Consider the following 23,520-nt stretch of genomic DNA (forward strand, 5'->3'; position numbering starts at 1 on the left):
AAACCATTATAATAAAAAAAATTGTCTCTTTTCCTTCCTCAGAAAAGAAACATTATAAATTGAAAGTTTTAAAAGACCATACTGTATCAAATAAGTCAACAACTTTATTCTAATTACCAGTCTTTTCAGTCAAGGGCTGACATACTTTGCAATATGTGCTTTTAACCACGGTGAAAGGTGATTTTTTAAATAATTCCAGGCCATTCACTTAACCAACTTAGTAAAAAAGATGCAATATGGCAGAAGCAATGGAGCCGGGGGACAGAAAGAGAATGAAGATGATACAAATGACATTTCTGGCATGTTTTGCAAATAATAATCAGATCCACTGTTCAATAAATACTACTGGGGCAAATGTACCATGAAGACAGCTGGCACTGTGTAACTTCCCAAAAGCCATCCAATCTCTGTTGTGTATCTTTCTCAGCCACCTAGAGGCAGGCAGTTATTGGCGTTTCTTGAGGTTGCATGTGTGGGCAGGCAGGTAAGATATAAATAAATAAGGTGGTTCCCAGTAAAACCATGAAGGCTTCAAGTTCAAGAGTGCTCCCACAAGACTCTCATTTCTCCTCTTCACTTTCAGTAGTATTCACCCCATTTTCCAGGCCCCAATATCTGTCATACCTCTGACTACTAGTCCAAACAGGAGAGAATGATATCCTTTTTAATGCTTGGAATGAAATTTCTCTCTACGACAATATTAACATTCCCAAGAATTAGAATCTTTGGTTACTGTCGATAATTAAGGAAAGAAAGGTTTTAAACCTGTTAAGGTTTCATATTAAGGCTTCTTATTACAGTGGAGGAAGTAATTTTTATTGTCCCTAAAAATCACACTTTATCTCTGAGGTGGGCTTTCATCATTATAGACTACCTGGAGTCTAGTGATTGAAATCAGAAAGGATAGCTAGTCTGAGCTAGTCTATTCCTTTCACATCTTAACTCACCTCCCATCCTTCTCCTCTAAGACTCCCAGATGCCAGGGGCATGAATCTGTTCATACTGTCCTCCTAACAATGCCCTATGCCTGTGCCTTGATCTGGGCTTTCACCTTCTGTAAACACTCCCCATCATCATCATAGCTATACTAGCTGAGTTGGTTCCAGGCAGTCCTGCCTTTTGGCAATAGAGCTCCTGCTGCTTAAAAATCTCTAGCACTCAAGGCACTGAAGAGACCATGGGAAGCAGGTGGCAGCAGTATGACAAGGGAGGTGGAGAAGGAATGGCAGGATGGGAGGGAATTATAAAATGAATCTTGGCCTTAAGCATGTTATGTTGAAGGCAAGTCAAACTCCCAACAAATAAGGAAGAACATTTTTTTACAGTGAGTGACAGCATGAATGTGTCTGTTGGGTTAAAGATGGTATTCAGACATGGAGGGAAAAAGTCAACATTATTTAAGCTCCTCATAATGAGCAATGAAGTAAAAAGGGATGAACTAACTCTGGCTGTGGAGTTTTGCATCAAGTGTGAAGCTGGGCTTGATAAACCCTTAAGATGGATTCCTTCACAGATTTCTCTAAGTGGTATTGATTAAAGGGGAATGACCAATTAATATCTGCTTTGTGAGGTGCTTTGGGACTAAAGAAGAATTTGACACATAGGTAAAAGAACTCAAAGATAAAATCCCTCAGTATGTCACACTCAGACAGCTAGATATCTGAGGCCAGTGGTTCAGTGCTGTGGTATGAAAGGGGGCTGTTCCACATTGGCCCATCTGCCTCATTCTAAAAGTCATTTGGATAGTAAATGCCCCTATTCCTGACCCCAATTTCAGTGTTGGCTCTTCCCTCCCCCATATTACAAGTGAGGAATGTGTAAGTCTGTAAAGAGGCTACCCACTCAAGGTTCCAGAGACAGGTGCTACACTGTCACTTGACTCCTTGGAGATGAATCTCAAACTTTATAAAGTGAGGTTATTAACACAGTTTTTCTTTTTGCTATAAAGGCATGTTCAAGCAAAATTTCAAGATCATCATAAATATAACTACTGAGGAAATAATTTAATGACATAAAATAATATATAGCTTTTTCATTAAACTATCAGCTCTTTGCTCACCCTGAGTGATTAGTTCAAGGAATCAAAAGTGCTGAATTGAACAAGTGATGCCAAAAAAAATCCTTTAACAGGATAGAAAAGAAACATCCAAAAATAAAGAATTAGATAAAAATGTTACTGTTGTTTTCAAACTACTGTAACATTTAAAAAATCTGTATTATATAAACAAAATGTTCTATTAGCCAGATCTTCCAGTAGAAGCTTGACATACTTCATAAAAATCTGCTTTTAACTTTGGTTCTAGTATATCTAACACAAATAAAGATTTCTTTTAACTCATTTAATCCTCAATTCTAAAAAGAAGGCTCTCTTGTTGTCCAGATGAAAACATTGAGGCTAAAAAAGTTAAGAAAATTATCCAAAGTCAGACAGCTGGTAAATGTTGACATTGTTAACTACAACAGTATTTAGCTTCTGTTTTAAAAACACTGTGTGTGTGTGTGTGTGTGTGTGTGTGTGTGTGTACACATGCAGGGGGAGAGAACAGAACTCACATGTAATGAAACTCATTCACAAAACTGACCCAGATCAGTGTCTTAGCCACCTAGTGCCTGAGGTATTAGTGGCATGTAGTAAACAAAAGATTTGAATCTAGAAGCGATTTTAAAGCTTTCTTTCTACACCCAGTCATATACTCATCAGTAATTCATTTGGTCGCTGTATTCTGTCTCTTCTTTTTTAAAATATTTTTTTTAATATTTTTATTTATTTCTAGGAGAGAGAGAGAGAGAGAGAGACAGTGTGAGCAGGGGAGGGTCAGTGAGAGAGGGAGTCACAGACTGAAACAGGCTCCAGGCTCTGAGCTGGCAGTCAGCACAGAGCCCGACGCGGGGCTCGAACCCACGAACCGTGAGATCATGACCTGAGCGAAAGTCGGACGCTTAACCGACTAAGCCACCCAGGCGCCCCTAAAATATCTTTTTAAATTTATTTTTGAGAGACAGAGTGAGCGAGTGGGGGAGGGGCGGAGAGAGAGGGTGAGAAAGAATCAGAAGCAGGCTCTATACTGTCAGCAGGGAGCCCAATGTGGGGCTGGAACCCACAAACCGCCAGATCATGACCCCAGCCAAAACCAACAGTCGGGACGCTTAACCGAGACTGAGCCACCCAGACGTCCCTCTTCTTTATGATTAAATCGAAGATTTATTCTCCATTACCTTTGTCATGGTTCACAGACTTTAGCATGAAGGTGGAGTGGGGCAATGGAAAAGGACAATGAACTAGTTCGAACCACTCTCCAGCCACAACTGGCCTATTCTCCATCATACCAGACACTTTCTCTCCTGGGCGTTTACACTTGCTGTTCTCTCTCTCCACACCATTCCTCCCTTGGCTGCCTCCGTTCAAACATCACCACCTCATAAAAACCTTCCCTGAACATCTAATCTAAATTAGTCTTCTCAGACCTTTAATACATCACTCAGTTTAATTTCATTTCTTTCATGAAACTGATCACACTTTAATCATCTCTTTATGTCCACGCACCCCACTCCCCAATTCTAGAAAGGCAGGGGCTTTGTCTAGCTGGTTCTCTGGATCTATCCTCCAGTGCCCCAAACTAGGCAAATAGGTATTTAATCAATGAATGAGAATTACCTCAGATTTACCTCTGTTCTGTCAAGCCCTCGATGCCCTTCATTCCCTGAGGGCTCTACACCCCACTTTTAATAGGAACACCATTTTTACATTACTTGGAGGTTCACAAAGTAGCCTGACTCCATTTTCTGGGCAGAGCCCCTCAAATGATCTTGAGAAGGGAGGTATGGCCTGGCAAGAACCACCATTCTCCCCATTTTACAGTTCAGGAAATCGAGCCTCAGAAGGGATTCACCCGCAGCCATGCCAACACGGGCAGGAGCCCTGAAGGGTGTCCAGGCTCCGAAAAGCCTTTCCCGCGAGCCAGCGCCGTGGACTCAAGACACTTCATCACCTTTATGACTATTGTTCTACGGTACTCATTCTGGACGCTTTCCAGGACTAGAGAAGGTGCCCGGCCCCTTGCCGCGTCCCGGCACGCCCCANGGACCCATCCCTCCTATCTGGGCACCAATTGGCCCCGTCAGCCATCGCTCATGAAGTTGCGCCCCGCACCCGCCTTCCTCCTTTTCCTCCACCCTCCCTTCAGAAAAAACGGCGGTTGGGCCGCGGCGGTCTCNCGGACTCGTACTGCTTAGCCGCCGGACGAAGTTTAAATGGCGCGGCCGCTTCTGTTTCCAGGGCAAAGGGCCGGTTGGTCGTCTTAAAACCTAGGATCGCCGGACACCGTTATTTTGGTGCAAGCCCCCCCTCCCTCCTGGGGGACCTAGAGCTCCGCGAGGCCAGGTGGGGCCAGTGTTCTCCTTGTGACCTCCTACATCCTGGCCTCCCGCCGAGCTGAAGCCTCTGTGTTTGTTGATTGAAGAAGCAGTCACAGCAGAGAGCCTATAGGTTAAAAGTGGGTGGTTTATTGATGAGTATTGGATTGTTTGTGCCTTACTCGTTACTCGTGGTTTTTATTTAGGTTCTAAAGGTCTCCAGCTTCTGGCAGTATTAGGAATTAAAATCGTCCAAAACCTGTTATTTATGGTCTTTTAGTGAACATGCGACCCAAATCTTAAGTCTTTTCCCCTCTCCCCGCGATTTGGAAGTAGTAAACAGCGATATATAAGTGTATATATAAAACAACGCTTTGCGAAATTACTTAAAGAGTAAAGAAAAGTGCTTCTCTTGATCTTAGGAATTTCGGGTTGTGGGTTTTCTTTAGATGTTTCTTTCGTTTTAAGTTATGGTTTTTGACTTGTTTAGAAGGTAGCCTAGGTGCCCTGAAGTTTTTTGGCTAGACTTTCCTTGATTATCATGCTTTGTAGCAGGATGATACTCTGGTTTGATTTTTTTTTTTGCACTTTTCTTGTTTGTTTCGAATAGATACTGATTGCGGGATGGAACGATTAACCTTTTTTCTTAAACATTTGCAGTTTGATCGGGCTGACCCCAACTTTTGAGTACTTAGCCCTAATGTATTTCTGTTAAAAAATGCTTTACATGCACTCATTTATTATTCTCCCATGTTCTCACTTCGAAAGAAGTGCGGAAAAGAGTTAAATAGGTAATGTCCTGGTGAATCATACAGATTCTGAAGCTGGAAGGGGCCTCCAGAAAGGATATGGTCCAGTCCTCCTCTGGCAGGAAGATTTTACAGGAGAGGCAGGTGAGAACAAGAAAGGTCAAGAGATGTGCTTATGGAAACACGCTATTTTGATGGTGCATCCTTGTAAATATGAACTGCATTTATAATTGTGTACTCATAAAAATTAGTCTTTTTAATGTTAAATGATGCTTTTAGATACTGTGTAAAAGTTCACACATCAGTGAGTTTTGGGTTTTTTTGTTTGTTTTGCAAACACATTACAGTTGCGCTAGTTTTGAAGTAAATACTAAACAGTCAATTGATATTTCTATAATGGCCTATCATTTTCTTATTTTTTTCACTTACTACTCAGCAGTGCTGTGAACACAGTTATTTCCTTTTACTGAGGTGTAGGAATTGAGGCCCAGGTGAGGCAAGCAATCTGCCAGATGTTACAGGTGCAGTAAAGGGGCCCAAAGGACTGGGTAAAGGTTAGAGGACTCTTACCTAGTCCTCTAACCTTTACCCTTACCTAGTCCTCTAACCTTTACCTAGTCCTTTGGTTTATGCTGTAAAGCCATGCTGCATCAGTGTGACCTGTTGGTAATAGCATTAAGTATATGTTCACTTAAAGACTAGATGTTTAACATTAAAAGTAGTATAGAAAGGGTTCATAATCTCGCACTTTCTTCCCCTTAAAACACGCACGTGTACACAGATCACAAACAGTATCTGCAGGTAACAGGCCTCTGCAGGCTGAGGTCAGTGCTGCCGTAGTGCCATTTTTTTTTTCTCCATTGTGTTTTCACTAGAACGCTTTTTAGTGAGTGTTTTAAGTGGCTTGAATCACAAAAAATATTCAAGTTGTATTATTATTACTTTTTACTATTTTATATTATACTATATACTTTTTGACTATTAATTATTAATAAGTATCCACATTTGTATTACCAGTGCTTTTATATTGTTTTATATGCCTTTCAAGGGATCTGGACTGGGGGGTGTACTTCAGAACTGGGGGTGTACTCTAAGTCCTTGGTGGTTGTGAAGCAGTAAGCTTGGGGAGGGGGCCTGGCATCGGCACTTTGAACCACACATAGAATTCTTTTTTTTTCCCCATCACATAGAATTCTGTACCTACAGTCCTGAACTACTGATCTAATTCTAAAACTCTGTGGCAAAAATAAGAAGATGAAACTTTTTGTTTCACTTTTTGAAATGCAGTTGTATTTTTGAACTGATTGATCACAACTGAAGGGGTCTTGACAGGAGTGATGGTCTGGCAGTGCCCAGCTGTTGTGTGTGTAGCATCTTGGCACCTACCCAGACTGTAAGCCCTGTATCAAAACGGGCCTGATCCCTGTATCTCAGCCCTTAACACAGTACCTAGTAAAGAATTTGTATGAAGTGGGCATTTACTAAATCAGCGCTTTCCCCAACAGTATATAGTGAACAATATTCATATTATCATCTAGCTTTTTGTTTAAAGTTCTTTTTTTAAATAGTTTATTGTCAAGTTGGTTTCCATATAACACCCAGTGCTCATCCCCACAAGTGCCCTCCTCCATGCCTATCACCCCCCATCCCCTCCCCCCCACTATCTTTTTTAATGCTTCCTTATTTTTGAGAGACAGAACCAGAGCATGAATGGGGGAGGGGCAGAGAGACAGGGAGACGCAGAGTCTGAAGCAGGCTCCAGGCTCTGGGCTGTCAGCACAGAGCCCAACACAGGGCTGGAACTCACGAACCATGAGATCATGACCTGAGCCAAAGTGAGATGCTTAACCAACTGAGCTACCAGGCTTGCCTATTATCTTCTTGCTCTTAAGATGAACTCAGTGAAAACAAAGTGGTGACTTCCTTGAGCTGAGATGTAAGCCTGGGGCTGTTAGCTCCTTACACAGTGTCCTGTGGATGAGACCCAGGTGTTCCTTCCTCTTCCCTCTCTGTTTCTCTGCACAGGTCGTTTTTTCATACCACTTAACTAACTTGTATGTTCTTTAGTCAGTCATTGTGTAACTTGTCCATGAGCTTCTTGAGAGCAGGAACTATATATGCAGTTTCATTTTATACATAGCCCAGAGTAAACATTTTTTTGCCTTCCAGGGTTATTTAAAATTTGTATTTAAATGATAAATGTCAATGAAAACTAAATTTTGGTTAAACAGTAATTGTAGATGTGCTTAATTTTTCAAGTTACTATTAAGCAAAGATTTTTTTTTAACTTGTAAAGATACTGTTATTGTGGTAGCATAAATGATGGTTTTCCTTTTTATTTTAGACTGAGAACGATTAAAATCACCTTCATAAGTATTTATGTACATCTTTGCACCAACTTTTCTGTAATAGCTTACTCTTTATTACTATGTGTACTAATTTATGAAACTTGTTATGTCATTTATATAATTATGACATGTTTATAAAATAAACTTTTAAACCACATATAATTCTTAAGTCTCTTTAAGAATGTGGAATCTGAACAGATGTAATCAATGAAGACCAGATTGCATGTTCCTTATACTCACACGTTATCCTGTTAATCTTCACAATACTTTGTAAAGTGGATGGTATTATCTTGTTTTTATAGCTGAGGAGGCTGAAGCCTTAAAGGGGAGCATGACTTCTCCAAAGTCACACAGTCAGCAAGTGGTGGAACACTTATTCATAAGTTATTTCTGCTTATTTCTTCTGTCCTTGAGGACTTTGAGAAGAAAACCCTCTTCACCCCACCACCATGATCTGTCAAAGCCAAACTCTGTCACAGTAGAAGACTGCTTGGAGAGGTCTCAGATTCTGTATACAGGGCCCTTGTTTTTTCCCAGAAAGAGAAGAGTGACCCTGTGGTGGACTGGAGGGGACTGAAAAACAGGGACACTATGAGTGAGTTCCTGAGCCTCTCCAAAACAGCTTTCACTGGGAGTTTTAGCCCCTTTAGTTTCTATCTGAGGCTTGAAGAGGTGTCAATTTCAAAGTTGTATTTGGCTCAAATATCTTGGAGCATGATGGAAAATTAGATTATTTTAGGAATATGCACCTGCCCTTGGTCCTCCATTTTAGAATGTGGATTGCTTGGAAGGGTGTTTTTTAAGTTCGCCTGATTAGGAACTGTCAATCTTGAGGTTTGGGAGTTTGTTTTTTTTTAATGTTTTATTTATTTTTGAGAGAGAGAGAGAGACAGCGTGAGCAGGGGAGGGTCAGAGACAGAGGGAGTCACAGAATCCGAAGACAGGCTCCAGGCTCTGAGCTAGCTATCAGCACAGAGCCTGACGCGGGGTTCGAACCCAGGAACGGTGAGATCATGACCTGAGCCGAAGTTGGACGCTTACCCGACTGAGCCACCCAGGCACCCCAAGGTTTGGGAGTTCTTTACAAGCCCAGAACATAAATTTACTGTCTCCTGAAGGGTGGGGAAGAGGGGTGGGTCATTTGTCTCTATAGAGTGGGATTAGGGGATTTAAGGGTCTCCTGACTGCTTACAGAGACTCTCAGCTGATGCTCTGGTTAGTCCCACTCTAGCCTTCCCAGACACCTGTGCCTTCACATTCCCAAGCCTCTCCAGAGGGCCAGCTCTGTCTCACTGGGGTCCCTGCCTGCAGGCATTTTGGTATTTGTTTTCTCTGCTTAGTCAGCTGCCACTATCCATGCATGACTTCCAAAAGTGATTTGACTATTATTTTGATACTCTATGCCTTTTCTTGCAGTTTCTTTGTTCTTTAGGTTACATCTTTTTATTCATTTACTGTCCTAGTAGGTTTTAGAAAGGAGCCAAGAAATGCATGTTTCCTGGTTATCACTGCATTACTAGTCACATCCAAACTCAAGAGCTTAAAAACCACTTTCTTAAATTACTATCTTACAGTTCTGGGGGGCTCAGATAGGAGGTTCTCTCCTGATGTCTCTCATGGTTGCAGTCAGAAAGTAGCTGGAGCCAAAATCATCTGAAAGGCTTCCTAGTCTGTCTAGAGATTGATGCTGGTTGTGAACCCTGACATGTGACCTCTCTGTGGCCTGGGTGCTTCATAGCATGGTGGACACATTCCAGGAGTGCACAAGAGAACAAAGTAGGTTTTTATAGAAGTCACTTCCTCTGCTACTCCTTGAGGCATCACACAGGTGGGGTCCAGGTTCAAGGAGAGTGGGTATGCACTCCACTCCTTGATGGGAGGAGTATCTAAGTTTCATTGTAAGGAGAACACACAGGAGGGCATCTGTTACGGCGGCCATCTTTGACAGAAGAGACTCCCATTTCACATGTGGAAGACGAGTGGTCTAACACAGATGTTTTGTCCTCTACTTTAAAGCATCTGAAGGACCCCTCTCCCCCATCTAGAAACTATAGGATATATGCAGTGGTTCTGAGTGAACTGGTCACAAACAGCCCTTCCTGTCTCATCTGTTTTTGTGATTTCCTCCCTCTTAATTCACTCTATAATTTTGCACTCCCCCATTTACTGAATATGCCACATGGTATCCCACTCAATTTCACATACCTTACTTATTCTGCTCTGCCTCCAGGGGCCTCTCTGACCCCTTTTCTCTGTGAGGCAAGCCCTCCTTTGTCCATTTACCTTCCCCAACTATTTCCTAATCTGCCTCAGGCACAATCCATTCACTGTGATCCATTCTCCCACAGTGGTATCCTTCTAGTGCTTCCAGGACAGAGAATTAGAGGGTTTGTACCCAACTTCTCAGGAGTGAGCTCCTCGAAGTAAGTAACCAGGTCTCTGTGCCAAGTCTGGTGTCACTGTTAAAAGAACACCTGAGTATTGTAGGGTTCCCAAGTCCCTTAGCATTCTCCTACACGCACAGCATTCAGCCTTGCTCTCCCTCTTCCAGCAGTCAGCTGAAACTATCTAATACCAGGAAACAACCCTGATCATACTAACCTTTCTTTCCAGCTAATTAATCCTGAAAGTAAATATCATAATGTATTCTTGAGGCTCCAGGTTTGTTGAACAAATTTGATTTGTTCATATATGGTTATGACTTAGGTAATCAGCATTTCTCTGTATTAGGAAAGTCCATATTTATCAGTCAACTGTGTTTCAGAGTTTCTATCAGTGGAGTCAGTTTCCAGGATAACTGACCATTAATCATCTTTCCGCTGAGGAGGGGGCCCTGGCAGAGTGCAGAGTACCCTGGATGTCTTGGCACGTTCCAGAGTTGCCATTAACTGATTGTGGTGCTTTAGATGAGATCCAGTTCATGAGTCTCTTGGCTCCTAGGTCAGTAGAGGCCAAACTACCTACCAGGGTGGATAAGTGTGGAAGGAAGAATGTGGAAGCACTCTCACAAGTGTAGACAGAGGCATACACGAAGGTTGCCAGACCTCAAAGCTCAGAACTCTTGACTGAAGCCCTGAACTGAACACCTTAAATTATGTACACAAGAAACTTGAAATGTTTAATGCACTGTTATAGGTATTTAAAACTTTGAGATATGGTATTTAGCAAATATTCTATCATGATTTTTCCCTCCAAAGAGAACTTGCCAAGAAACACTATGTTGTATTCTCTATTAGAAGTTTTATCCCTATAGCTTCCCTAAATAGGAAAAAGATTGTTCTCTTAAAGGTTTTCACAAAAATAGCTTAATAATGTCAAGGGACATATCTGGAAAAAGGAAAGCTTTTTAAGAAATGTTTAAAAAGCAATTTTCTTGGGGCGCCTGGGTGGCTTAGTTGGTTAAGCGTCCGACTTTCGCTTAGGTCATGATCTCGCGGTTCGTGGGTTCGAGCCCCGCGTCGGGCTCTGTGCTGACAGCCAGCTCAGAGCCTGGAGCCTGTTTCAGAGTCTGTGTCTCCCTCTCTCTCTGACCCTCCCCTGTTCACGCTGTCTCTCTCTCTCTCCTAGAAATAAATAAAAATATTAAAAAAAAAACAACAATTTTCTTCACGTATTTTTGTCAGGAGGGGATGTTTCTGATCCTAGGAAGCAAGGGATGGACTCAGAGGATGACAGTGATATCTTGATAATTGTAAAAGTGGAAGATCTTTATTGAGTAGGTGAAAGGTTGAGATTTAAGAGAAATTAGTCAGATTGCTACTGTGAAAACTAATGGTCATTTTCCACCTTGTCCCATAAAATAAGATTCAGGGTCACACTGAGTGGGATTATAGCTGTATTTTAAAAAGAGCTGTCTTAATTTTATGCCTATAATAACTTCCATAATTATACATGTTGGAATAATCAAGTCTCCTGCTTTGGGGTATAGCCAGTTACTGTAGCGATCAAGAAGTAATTTATTTTTTCATGTATGTTGCTCACAGCAGGGCAGCTCCATTACACATTCTTGATTTCTAGTTGGTATTGTTAGGGCTGGTTAAGTACAGGCCACTGGATGTGAAGGGCCACAGATTTATTGGAGATGGCAATTCTTTTAAATTCTCATCTCCTCATTATCTGTTACAAGTTCTTAGGAACATATAGGCTTATTGCCTATACTTTACCACGAGACCCGTTTTTGGATACAGCTGTGGGTGAACACATTAGTAATTTAACCAGATCCTTCCTTACTTTCCCTCAGAGTCCACCTTTGGAGAGAATGTGAATTGCACTTTTGAAGATGAGAGCCTAATTTTGAAGAGAACTTGAGGTCGTTTAGGGCAGTTCTTACTTGAGTGGGTAATCTTTACATAATAAACCAGAGTGGTAGTCACTGTTGAAAATAAGCTTTGGGAGCCCCTGGCATAAAACATGCTGTTATTCTAAAGTTCTATAATATTTGTAACACTTAGCTCCTGGATAATTATTATAATTTATATATACCAATAACAGGCATCTGTTACTTTGCTTACAGGTATATGGTACCCTTAAGTGCTACTGTATCCATTTCCTGATCAAAACTATTTCTGTAGGTTTACCATGAATTTTATACCTTCCCCCTCCTTCTAATATTTTTGAAGCATTCAAAAACTAAAACTGGCAATGTCCTTAACACTTGAATATGTGTCTTTTGTTTTGGCTCATTATATCTCTACCTGCAACTTTGTGCTCCTGACACTCTTAAGCTAGTGGTTTAAAAAAAAATGTTGACTGTAATCTGTAAGTGTACATTTTACATCAGCAATCAGTAATATGTGCATGCACATACATGCCTGAAAAATAAAATAGTCCTTAAGGATGATGGGTATGCTCTGCTGTGTTCTACCATGTGGTCTTCAGTGTGTCTATGGAGGAGGGGGCTGGGGAGAGGGAGCTGTGTTTTACCATGTGGTCTTCAGTGTGCCTATGTGTGGGGGAGTGCTGGGGAGAGGGAGCTGTGTTCCACCATGTGGTCTTCAGTGTGCCTATGTGTGGGGGAGTGCTGGGGAGAGGGAGCTGTGTTCCACCATGTGGTCTTCAGTGTGCCTATGTGTGGGGGAGTGCTGGGGAGAGGGAGCTGTGTTCCACCATGTGGTCTTCAGTGTGCCTATGGGGGGGGCTGGGGAGAGGGATCTGTGTTCTACCATGTGGTCTTCAGTGTGCCTATGGGGGGGGGCTGGGGAGAGGGAGCTGTGTTCTACCATGTGGTCTTCAGTGTGCCTGTGAGGGGAGGGCTGGGGGGAGGAAGCTGATGTGACCCATTGCCATCGATTTCATAAACCCACTCCTACAGTTTAAAAAAGGCCAAAAAACCTTGTTCACAATGCTTGTTTTTTTTTCTCTCACTCTGCTTTCTTAACACAGATTTTATTTTTTACGAGCCTCTCACTCGTGGCAGTGCTGCCTTTCTACGCCTGCTCTATAGTAACCGGACCCATGAAATACTATCAAGAGAATGAGGCCTGTTTGTCATTCTGTTGTGTCAACACAGGATGCCCTTTCCTGTACAACCACCACTACCAGATTCTCTGCGCAAGGGAGAGAACTTGGTCCACAGCCCCGAACAGCCCTTGCATTATGCTAATCCAGACCACACTCTTCTTTCTGAAAGATGTCATCCAAAGGGTGGACTTGGCGGGTGGGTCCTCAGCAGCCACCCTCCCCTCAGCCCCCAGCTGACAGGTCTGTCCCTGTAAGTAGCTCAGGAAAGGGTGGGCAGTAGTGTGGACCCGGAACGCATGGAAGGCCTGCTGGGTTCTTCTGAGAAAAAGGTAGTGCAAGATGAGTGCCCCTCCTTGGTGCCTGTGAACAGGGAAACCTGTAACCCAGCCACCAGTGGCAGTCACTGATCAGTCTCTGGAGAACCAGCCCCGGAATCGGGCTGACACTGGGCAACAGATTAGAGAAACTCAAAGAGCTTGGTTCTTAGGGATAGTGTCTAATCCTCAAACTACTCTGCTGTTGGACTTCCTCTTGTAAAGTTAATTTCCTTTTCCTAGATGTTTAAACTTGGTTTCTTCTTACCTGTTGTTGAAAACAGACTTCTTAGTGTGAATACCTCTGTCCTCTCAACTGACCATCAATGTGTGGAAGCACAAAAACTCCCACAATTATAGAAGCCACAAAACACAGGCTGAATGAACTAACAATGTTACAAGTATGTTGTTGACAGTCTTGTAGCAAAACAAACTCGGGCTCCTAGCCCAGATGGCCTCAGTCCCCATTTAAGGGCTTCAGTGTTAAGTGATGACATTTACACAAACAGAAGGCTGGACTGGGTGAAGGAAAGACTCTTACCTTGTTACCCTGCAGTGGTGGTAGCAGGACTGTCAGTGTCCTCAGCACTGGCCCCGTGGCATGCACCCAAAGACCACCCCCGGGTCACACCCACACATGGGACCAGGCTGCATCCAAGGGGGAATGAGTGGTCAGCTGGTCTGTCAGCCTGACCAGAACCCAAAGCCGACTTCTGATACGTGAAGGAATTATTACCAGGAGCCAGGAACTCAACTAGTGTCCCTGGACACTTTGTTTCTAGTGGGCTTTGTATTAATAACCATGAACAAGAATTGTACTGACTTACTAAGACAAATCCAGGCTGGAAAAACTGCCTGGAAGGTGGGAAGCTGCTAGAAAGTAAGTGCTTGCTTTCAGTGCAACTCCAGTTTCCTAAAATTTTACCGATTCCGAGAAGCAGGCAGAGGCCAACCCTGCAAAGGTCTGTGTTTTGTTGATGCATGATATAGGAAGAGCTCAGGGACAGGTCATTCAAAACAAACAGGATGGGGGTGGTGGTGACCAGAGGGGCTCAGCCTGCCTGTGCCAGGCCCTCCTCAGTCCTGGTTCGTCTTTCTTGCCATTTTCATGGATAAGAAGGAAGGTCTTTTTTGCATATGGTCTTCATCTTGTACTGTCATAGAGCAGGGCCTATCACTTACTTTCACTTTGTACAGGGCATGCCCTTCTCCATGGATTTATGGTTTCCAATCCACTTTCTTGAGTGGTTGGTTTGTGCTCCGTCCCTGAACTCTTTGGGGAACTGGAATAGTCTCCATGTGACTGGTGAAGACACTAAGGCTCCGAGCTACTGAAGTGAGTGACTTGCCCAGGGCCTGTATGCTCTCATTCTGGCCTCCGGCTTACATGGAACTGCTTCCTCCCTAGAAACATGGCCTTTGTGGGGGGCATAGCAGAGGGGTTGCTCTGGGAGCAGGGGGCAAATCAGATGCCACAGGGGCCTCAGGCAATGTGGTCGTGGCATCAAAGCTGGCCATTTCTCCAGCCTCTGGGCCCAGTGGAAAGGAGCAAGCCCCATGAACCTATAAAATGGGCTGGACAGAGAAAGTCAGGGAAGGAACAACAAAATAGGCCAGTAGAAATCAGCTGAAATCAAGGAACTATGGGAAGTCCAGGTAAAAACAAGTTACAGGCAAACTAAGTGGGTCCTTGCCCAGTCATACATGAGCTGTGGAGCATCTTGGTGGCCTCTGCCACTTTCTTTCATAAAACCCATTCAGTGGGTTCACCTTATAACTCAAGTGTTTTTTATTAGGGTAACTACTCACTGAAAGATAAAAGCCCTATTACCTCTTGTTTATAGAGCATCCAAAATAGGATGTTATATGGTACAAGAGGCCTTCAGATGATTTCCAGATGCGTAATTCTACCTGGAGCTCAGACACTGACAATGGCCAGTGACACATAGCAGATTGGGGAAACAGTCTTGCTATACTTTTTAAAGACTAAGAGGCTCTAGCAGGCCCACTTAAATATATCTTACAATGAAAATGGTTGCGTTTAGGGGCGCCTGGGTGGCTTAGTCAGTTGAGCGTCTGACTTTCGCTTAGGTCATGATCAAGCCCCGCGTCGGGCTCTGTGCTGACTGCCAGCTCAGAGCCTGGAGCCTATTTCAGAGTCTGTGTCTTCCTCTCTCTGACCCTCCCCTGCTCACGCTGTCTCTCTCTCTCCTAGAAATAAATAAAAATGTTAAAAAAAAAAAAAAATGGTTGCGTTGAAATTGATCCCTCAAAAATTAATAAAAAGATCTGTCTAATCATTTAGTTTGAATCATTGATTAGATGTTTAATGCAAACATTTTAAAAGATAAATTGCAAACTAGGAAAAAAATTCCCCTGAAAATATTTAATGTAAATAACTCCTTGAGATGGTGCTTTTTACAAAAGGTTTGTCAGCAAATGCTTTTTTGTTTAGGGAACAGGGCAGCAGGAGGATGGGGACAGGACATCAGAAAATGATATGACTGTTTTCTATTTTGATGAGAGTAACAAGGAATCCCACCTGCCCTGCCCCTGTTCTGCTTTATGTAGAAATTTGTCCAACATAACGCGCAGTGGTCATCAGCGGGAGGTGGCTGAGCCCCAAGTGCCCAGAGAGTCTCTTCAAGCCACTACTTGTGTGCTCCCTTGCTGTGTCCAGAGCCACTAGTCAAGTCCATTAATTCACCTTGTGACTGTATCTTGTCTCTCTTCCTATCTCTTTCAAGGCTTTGGCAGTACAGCCGGAGGACAGCCGGAGGACAGCCGGAGGATAGCCGTGGTGAAAGCCAGCACGGGTTCTTACAAACATAACACTGTCAGCTCATGTTGGGTAGACACAGGAAAGCACACAATAAACTAAAGCAGACCCTGTCTCTTCAGAGGGTTTGTGGTGACCTGCAGGGTGGGGGCTGGGTCTACCCGCAGTTGAGCTTCCAGCACGGGTAGTGTGAGGACCACCCAGGAAAGAGAGGTCCTTCCTTTAGTAAGTCCTGTCAGCATACAGGTCGTATGATCAAGTGGAGGAGGAGAGCCTGCCTTCTTATCCAGTGCAGTGTGGCCTCTGCAGCGAGGAGGATGCCACCACCCAACCCCCACCCCCACATGCCACTCGCCAGCCCACTTGGCAAGGCCCAGCCGGGTTTGCACAAATCACTTGTACGTACCCTCTTGTTGAGAACTGGTGGCAAATTAGTCCATGGGGCTCCATCTGCTACTTACTTAAGTAAATCACTTGGAAAACATAAAACTGGAGTTTGTAGCTCAGTAGAACAATAAAGTGCTTTCGAAGAGGGTAGCTGTTATTTACCAATTGTTTCTCATTTCACCTGAGGCACTGACACCAATGCTATGAGAAGTGATAATGTTTACCACCAGTAAAAATTGTAAAAGCATGTTTCCACTAAAAAGCCTGCATTTCTAAGTACTGCACAGTACTTTCTCTACTGTTTCCATGTCTTCATGTTACTAGACTTGAACTCACTACTGACTAGGGAAATAGTTTATGCTGGGCTGGGGTGGCATCTGGTGTGTGGAAGACACGAGAACAGAAAAGGAGCGGTTCATAAATATTCCTTAAGGGTTCCACTTGTGAAGGGGAGAGGGGGTTACGGCAAAAAAAGGATTAGGCCCCATGCTGAATCCAGATGTGAGCCCCAACAAGTGGAGACACAGACTGGCTTCTGGAAGGATCCGCATATCAACCTAAGAGTTTATTCTGAGTCCACGTGCTTGGTAACTGCTATAACACACTTGCATCTTCCATGGCCTCGATCCACCTGTAAAACAGAGGAGAGGGAACACTTAGGTGTCATGGCTCTGTGACTCTGGTCACAGAACCTTTAAGTGACTAGGTGGACTATGGTGACTATTACCTGAGGTCATATTCATATTTGTTGCCTAGCATTTAGCAAAAGGTCTAGAACACAGTGTAAAGATTTGCTGAATTAATGCATGCCTGTATGAAGGAATCATGATAATCTTTAAAAAAATCTCACGATCAGGAACAGATAGATAGTTCCATTGCTGTGGCCCAAAGGGATTTGATGGAACAGGATGGCTGGAGCAGAAAGAAGCCAAAGCCCTGGGTAGCAACCTGTTTCCATCCAGAGGGAGAAGCAAGGAGACAGAAATTCGGGTACCTCTGAGCTGAATTGGTATCCTCTGCTTTGAAGCTATAAAATAGGGTTTTCTTGTGGTAGAGATGAAAAATAGGTCCTACTTCACTGCTGCCCTCTTCCTTTTCTGGGGCAATGGTGAAACCAAGCAGGGGCATACTCTCCATGGCCACTGTGTCCTGCAGAGAGCAAAAGGGAAAGCTGATAGTAAACACCACACTACACACAGTCAACTGCTTGGCATTTCCTGTCCCCCTTGGATGTAAGATGCACGACGAGCTCTTCTGGTCAGGCATGCTTTGGCGACTGCAGACTAACCACACACATACTCTTCACCCCTGTACCTGCCAGGACCAGTCATAAGGAAGGAGAGAAACTTAACATTCTGTGACAGCCTATTTGGGCCCAGGCATTTTCATCTTTACAGTATCATGCTGAATCTTTCATAACAATCAGAGAAGGTGTCACTCCTGTTCTAAAGGAAACTGAGGCTCAGGTAAGGTAAATAACTCCCCAAGATTACACACTTTAGTAAGGGGCTGAGCCAGAATTTGGACTCATGACCACCTAACACTGCATTCTTCAGGCTGACTTGATTCGTCAGTGACTCTGTTTTCCAGAAGTACTTTGGATAACATACTCTCTACTCATTCCCCCTGTCCTCATTCACAATGCCACAGAGCACTCAGGGTGTCTGTGCTATAAACTTGCTAAGAATTTCATGACATGGACCCAGAGAATATAAATGGATCTTAAAATCACAGTGCTCAGCAGCAAAAGATTTTTATATATACAGGTATGTTTACACACACACATATTTATGTAAAAATACATGCTCATAAAATACTTTATGAAATGACACAAAAACAAAGATATAATTAGTTAAGCAATTAGTTAAAATATAATTAAGAAGGCTGTGGGAGGAGAAGGAGGGGGAGCTGAGGTTGTGTGTAAAAGGGAATCACCTTTCAGACTGCTGGATCAGAGAAGGCATCTGACAAAATTCAATATCAATTCATGATTTTAAAAAACCCTCAGCAAACTAGGATTAGAAGGGAACTTCCTTAATCTGAGGGCTTCAATAAAATAACTACAGCTAACATCCTCCTTAATAGTGGAATACTGAGTGCTTTTCCTCTAAGATTGGGAACAAGGCAAGAGGGTACTCACTCCCACCAATTAAATTCAAAATTGTACTGGAGTTCTTAGCCATTGCATTACAGCAAGAAGAAAGACATAAAGATAAGGAAAAGAAGTCTAGACTATCTATGCTTGCAAAGGACTTGTCTTGATCACAAAACAACTACTAGAACCAGTAATTAATTTAGCAAGGTCACAGCATCATCAATTTTTTTCTATCTGTGTACTAGCAGCAAGTAACTAGCAAATAAACTCCATTCAATATAGTATCCAAAAAGAAAAACAACAAAATAGCATCTAAAAAGTAAAAGGAATAAAGTTAACAAAAATACAAGAACAGAAGTATCAGATCTCTGTACTAAAACTCCAAAACATAAAAGGGGAAATTAAAAAAACTAAATACATGAAGATTTATACCATGTTTATAGATTTGAAGATTTAATATTGTTAAGATGCCAAATCTCCCCAAATTGATTCAACAATCCCTGTCATAATCTCGGGTTTTTTGGTAGAAATTGACAAGTTTACATGTTTAAAACACAAAAGACCTAGAATACTCCAAACAATCTTTAAAAAGAACAATGTTGGAGGCTTATGTAACCTGACTTCAAGACTTGCTATAAAGCTCCAGTGATTAGGCACTAAGGCAGTAGCATAAGAATTAGTAAATATTGGGGCGCCTGGGTGGCTTAGTCGGTTAAGCGTCCGACTTTCGCTTGGGTCTTGAACTCGCGGTTCGTGGGTTCGAGCCCCGCGTGGGGCTCTGTGTTGACAGCTAGCTCAGAGCCTGGAGCCTGTTTCAGAGTCTGTGATTCCCTCTCTCTCTGACCCTCCCCTGCTCATGCTGTCTCTATCTCTATCCTAGAAATAAATAAAACATTAAAAAAAAAAAAAGAATTAGTAAATATTATCAGTGAAACAGAAAACCCAGAGATAGCCCCAAACATATTTAGACATCTGATATTTAATAAAGGGACCAAATAATCCTATAAGGAAAGGAAAATCTTTTAATGAGTAGTGCTGGAATAACTGGATATCCATTTGGGGGAAAAATGAAGCTCAACCCCTATCTCACACCATACTCAATAATTAATTTCAGATAGACCTCGGTGTAAAAGCTGAAACATTAAAGTTGTCAGAAGCAAATACGGGGAACAACCTGGTAACTTGCAGACAAAAGTTTCTTACGATATGAAAAGCAATAGCCATAAAGGAAAACACTGATAAATTTGGTTTCATTTAAGTTAAAAATTCCTGTTCATCAAAACAACAGGACAAATTCATTCATTAAGAAAATGCACAGGCAAGCCACAGACAGGGAGAGACTACTCACAAAACATTTATCTGAAAAAAAGACTGGTATCCAAGATATGTAAAGAACTGTAAGTCAGTAATAAGACACCCTACTTAAAAAACTGTGTAAGGAATCTGAACAGACACTTCTCAAAGGGAAATCTATAAATAGCCAATAAGAACATTAAAAATATCATTAGTCACTAGGGAAATTTAAACTAAAACCACTCTGAGATACTAGTAAATTGAAGATGGACAATATCAAAGACGACAAAGGTGTGGAGCAACTATAACTCACATTTACATACTTTGTTGAGGGGGATATAAAATGGTAGATCATTTTGCAAAAGGTCTGTCATTTCTGATAAACCAAGCCTATACCTTCCTATGATCTAGAAATTCCGATCGCTTTCTACCAAAGCGAAATTAAAAAAAAAAAAAAAAAAACTTTTCACATAAAAACCCGTACACAAAAGTTTAAAGTGGCTTTATTTGTTATCACCTAAAACTGGAAACGGGTACCGCAGTAGAGACAGTGAAAAGGGGTTATTGGTTTTATCAAACATTTTCTCTTTGGTGGAATTTGAGAGCTTAGTGCTATCACTGGCATGACCTTATCAAGAAATTGTACAAGTTCTTCTCTGTGGAAAGAACTACTTTGGAAGCATACTTAAAATCCATCTATCAACTTAGGGGGGCGCCTGGGTGGCTCAGTTGGTTAAGCACCTGACTCTTGATTTCAGCTCAGGTCATGATATTGAGGTTTGTGAGATCAAGCCCTGCATCAGGCTCTGCGCTGACAGCACAGAGCCCACTTGGGGTTCTCTCTTTCCCTTTCTTGCTGTCCCTTCCCTGCTCCACACCCCTCAAAATTAATAAATAAACATGAAGAAAAAATAAAATAAACTTAGGGTGTCACTTCCATGACAGCTGTTGCTCAGGACCTAGAGACTTTGGGTCTTCCAGTCTCAGACAGGATTCACCTCTGTTTGCTGGTTACTTAATCATCACTGGCCCTGTTCACCTGTCTAAGCCAGTGTTTCCTCCCAAAGAGTGTTCCACGGGATGGGAGAGTTCCACAAGATGCTCCACAAGGAAGGGCCTGTGGTCAGGCCAGCTTGGGAAATCTCATCTCAGAGACCCACAGCTCACCTTGGTACATTAGAGATTCTGAGAAGTACTCCTAGGAGGCAGTCCTGCTAACTGCCTACTCAAGGTTCCCTCAAAACCCAGTTTTTAGAGAACTCCTGTGAGTGTCCTTTCCCAATACCCATTTTGGAAGATGCTCTGGGCTGCAGGTGGGCATTATATCACATTTCAATTTGTTCTGGAAAGAGCACAATTCTCAGCTCAAAAATTCTCCTTTGCTCCTCTATGGACATGTCAGCTAGCACTGAGCTCACACAGGGGTTGGTCCCCCCTCTGTCTGTCTTTCTGTGTCCCTCCTAGCCTCTGGGATTTCCTGAGGAAGGAGCAGGCTGCAACCCTCACAGCTGCAGGTCTTCTGTGAGAGAAGCTTTATGCCCTGAAACAGGAAGTGCCCTCTGCACGCTGGTCAGCATCGGAGATTCAGGTAGAAGGGCCAGCCAGCCCTGTGCTGATGCGAATATCCTCCAGGGGTAAAGAACACACCCTCTGCAGCAAAACACATTCAAATCCCATTTTCTTTCTTGCCTTTTTTTTTTTTTTTTAATTTGTTCAATTATTTTTGAGAGAGTGAGAGAAGAGAAAAAGAGAACACGGAAGGAGCAGAGAAAGAAAGGGGGAGAGAGAGAGAGAGAGAGAGAGAGAGAATACCAAGCAGGCTCTGTGCTGTCAGTGCAGAGCCTGATGTGGGGCTCAGTCCCACGAACTGTGAGGTCATGACCTGAGCCAAAATCAAGAGCCAGACTTAACTCACTGTGCCACCCAGGTGCCCCTAAGACCCATTTTCAAAGTGGGTTTAGCCCATAGAAGCCACCAGATGGTGGGGCCTGGACATGGAAATCTTCCAAACTATCCTACAGATTCAGCCTGGGTCGAGACCAGACAGCTCCCTGCTGTATAACCAGAGCCCACGTCTGTCTACTCTGAAAGCAGGCTTCACTTCCAAGGCCCTCTCGTGTACCTTTTAGAAGACATAAAGGTAAGATGATCTATAAAAATAGAAACTTAAGTTTTATTTGTACAAGTGTTACCATGAACCAATGTAGCTCCCTGATAAAAGAAATGCACAGAGCAAAAGTGTGGTAGCTTCCTGTAAGCTGTTGAATTCTGTCCCAAACTGAAGTGGAGAGCAGAAAGCAGCCTGCTCTAAGAGAGTGCCTGGCTTGTGCTGGATGCTGGGCAGTGACATTCAACTGCTTGGGTGCACAGGTCTGCAGGCTGTACTGCTTTATCTTACTCCTTATTCAGGAGCGGTCAATTCTTTAGATTTGGAACCAACACATGGTTGTGTATCCACAGCCGCACTCAGCACATGGTATTGCTCAACACAGACTTGAATGACATGGGGACTGGAACCAGCATCCTAGCCTCACACGGCCCTGCAGGTGACAGGGTGCTATGCATGCCCAGATGGACACTCTGAGGCATGAGCTTAACCTGGGGGTCTTCACAGATGAGAGAAAGCACGAACCACCAATACCTCACTGGCCATGTAGGTGTAGAGCACCTTGCCTTTGATGACGAACCAGAGCTTCTTCCAGTGCCTCTTGCCTTTCTTGCACCGGCTGAGATAGCCACTGATGGCAGAGCCCTCTCCGGAGGCAGCCACCTGACAGAAGGAAGGCAGAGCGGTCAGGACCTCAGGTGGTAGGCATGCTTCAGACAGAGCTAAAGTGACACTGCAGACCGGCTGACAGTGTTTATACTGCTTTGAAACCTGAGACTTGGATGAGATCTCAGGATACATCCAGTACCTCAAAAGCAGCAAAACAGTACCAGGGATTTAGACAGGATTTACTGAATGCACTCAGGAAACACAAAAGTCAAAAACAGCCTTCAGGAGTGCTATCCCCAAGGGCTGTTTCAGATTCTTGGCTCCCTCTGCCCAACTCCCAAGCCCCCAAAACGTGGAACTGCAGATATTTGGGGAAAGGTTCTTCCTTCTAAAATTGGATCTTACAAGAATTAATACCTATTCTTCTTAAACAAGTCCAAAAAACAAAAAAGGAAGGAAAACTCCCAAATTCCTTCTATGAGGCCAGCATTACCCTGACACCAAAACCAGATAAAGACACCACTGAAAAAGAGAACTACTGGCCAAAAATCTCTGATGAACATGGATGCAAAAATCCTCAACAAAATACTAGCAAACCGAATCCAACAATACATTAAAAAAAAATCATTCGCCATGATCAAGTGGGATTTATTCCTGTGTTGTAAGGGTGGTTCAGCATTTGCAAATCAATCACCATGATATATCACATGAACATAAGAAAGGATAAGAACCACATGACGAGTTCAATAGGTGGAGAAAAAGCATCTGACATAATAAAACCCTCAACATGAGGTTCATGATAAAAACCCTCAACAAAGTAGGTGTAGAGGGTACATTCCTTCATAAAGATCATATGAAAAACACACAGCTATTATCATCCTAAATAGGGAAAACAGAGATTTTCCTCTGCCGTCAAGAAAAAGACAGGGATGTCCACTCCCACTACTATATTTCAACATAGTACAAGAAGTCCTAGCCACAGCAATCAGATAACAAAAAGAAATAAAAGGGATCCCAACTGGGGTG

General features: G+C 42.9%; 1 protein-coding gene and 1 long non-coding RNA gene across 4 annotated transcripts in view; one reads left to right on the forward strand and one right to left on the reverse strand.

Annotated features, from left to right (window-relative positions):
* Positions 1-4,251: 4,251 nt before the first annotated feature.
* Positions 4,252-16,533, forward strand: LOC144221165 (uncharacterized). Its single transcript, XR_013331975.1, has 2 exons — positions 4,252-5,246; positions 15,972-16,533. It is a non-coding gene; the product is annotated as an uncharacterized LOC144221165 (long non-coding RNA).
* Positions 16,534-16,627: 94 nt separating this feature from the next.
* Positions 16,628-23,520, reverse strand: part of FGD5 (FYVE, RhoGEF and PH domain containing 5) — a 121,461-nt gene continuing 114,568 nt past the window's right edge. For all 3 annotated transcript variants that reach the window (XM_077751585.1, XM_077751584.1, XM_077751586.1), the window contains exons 19-21: positions 22,420-22,548; positions 17,385-17,539; positions 16,628-17,021 (exon numbers count right to left, since the gene is read on the reverse strand). In XM_077751585.1, the coding sequence (XP_077607711.1) occupies positions 16,985-17,021; positions 17,385-17,539; positions 22,420-22,548 (321 nt within the window). In that variant the 3' untranslated portion in view covers positions 16,628-16,984. The remainder of the gene's footprint in view (positions 17,022-17,384; positions 17,540-22,419; positions 22,549-23,520) is intronic.

This window comes from Crocuta crocuta, unplaced genomic scaffold, assembly GCF_008692635.1.
Source record: "Crocuta crocuta isolate KB4526 unplaced genomic scaffold, BGI_CrCroc_1.0 scaffold69-1, whole genome shotgun sequence".
Classification (NCBI taxonomy): Eukaryota; Metazoa; Chordata; class Mammalia; order Carnivora; family Hyaenidae; genus Crocuta; species Crocuta crocuta.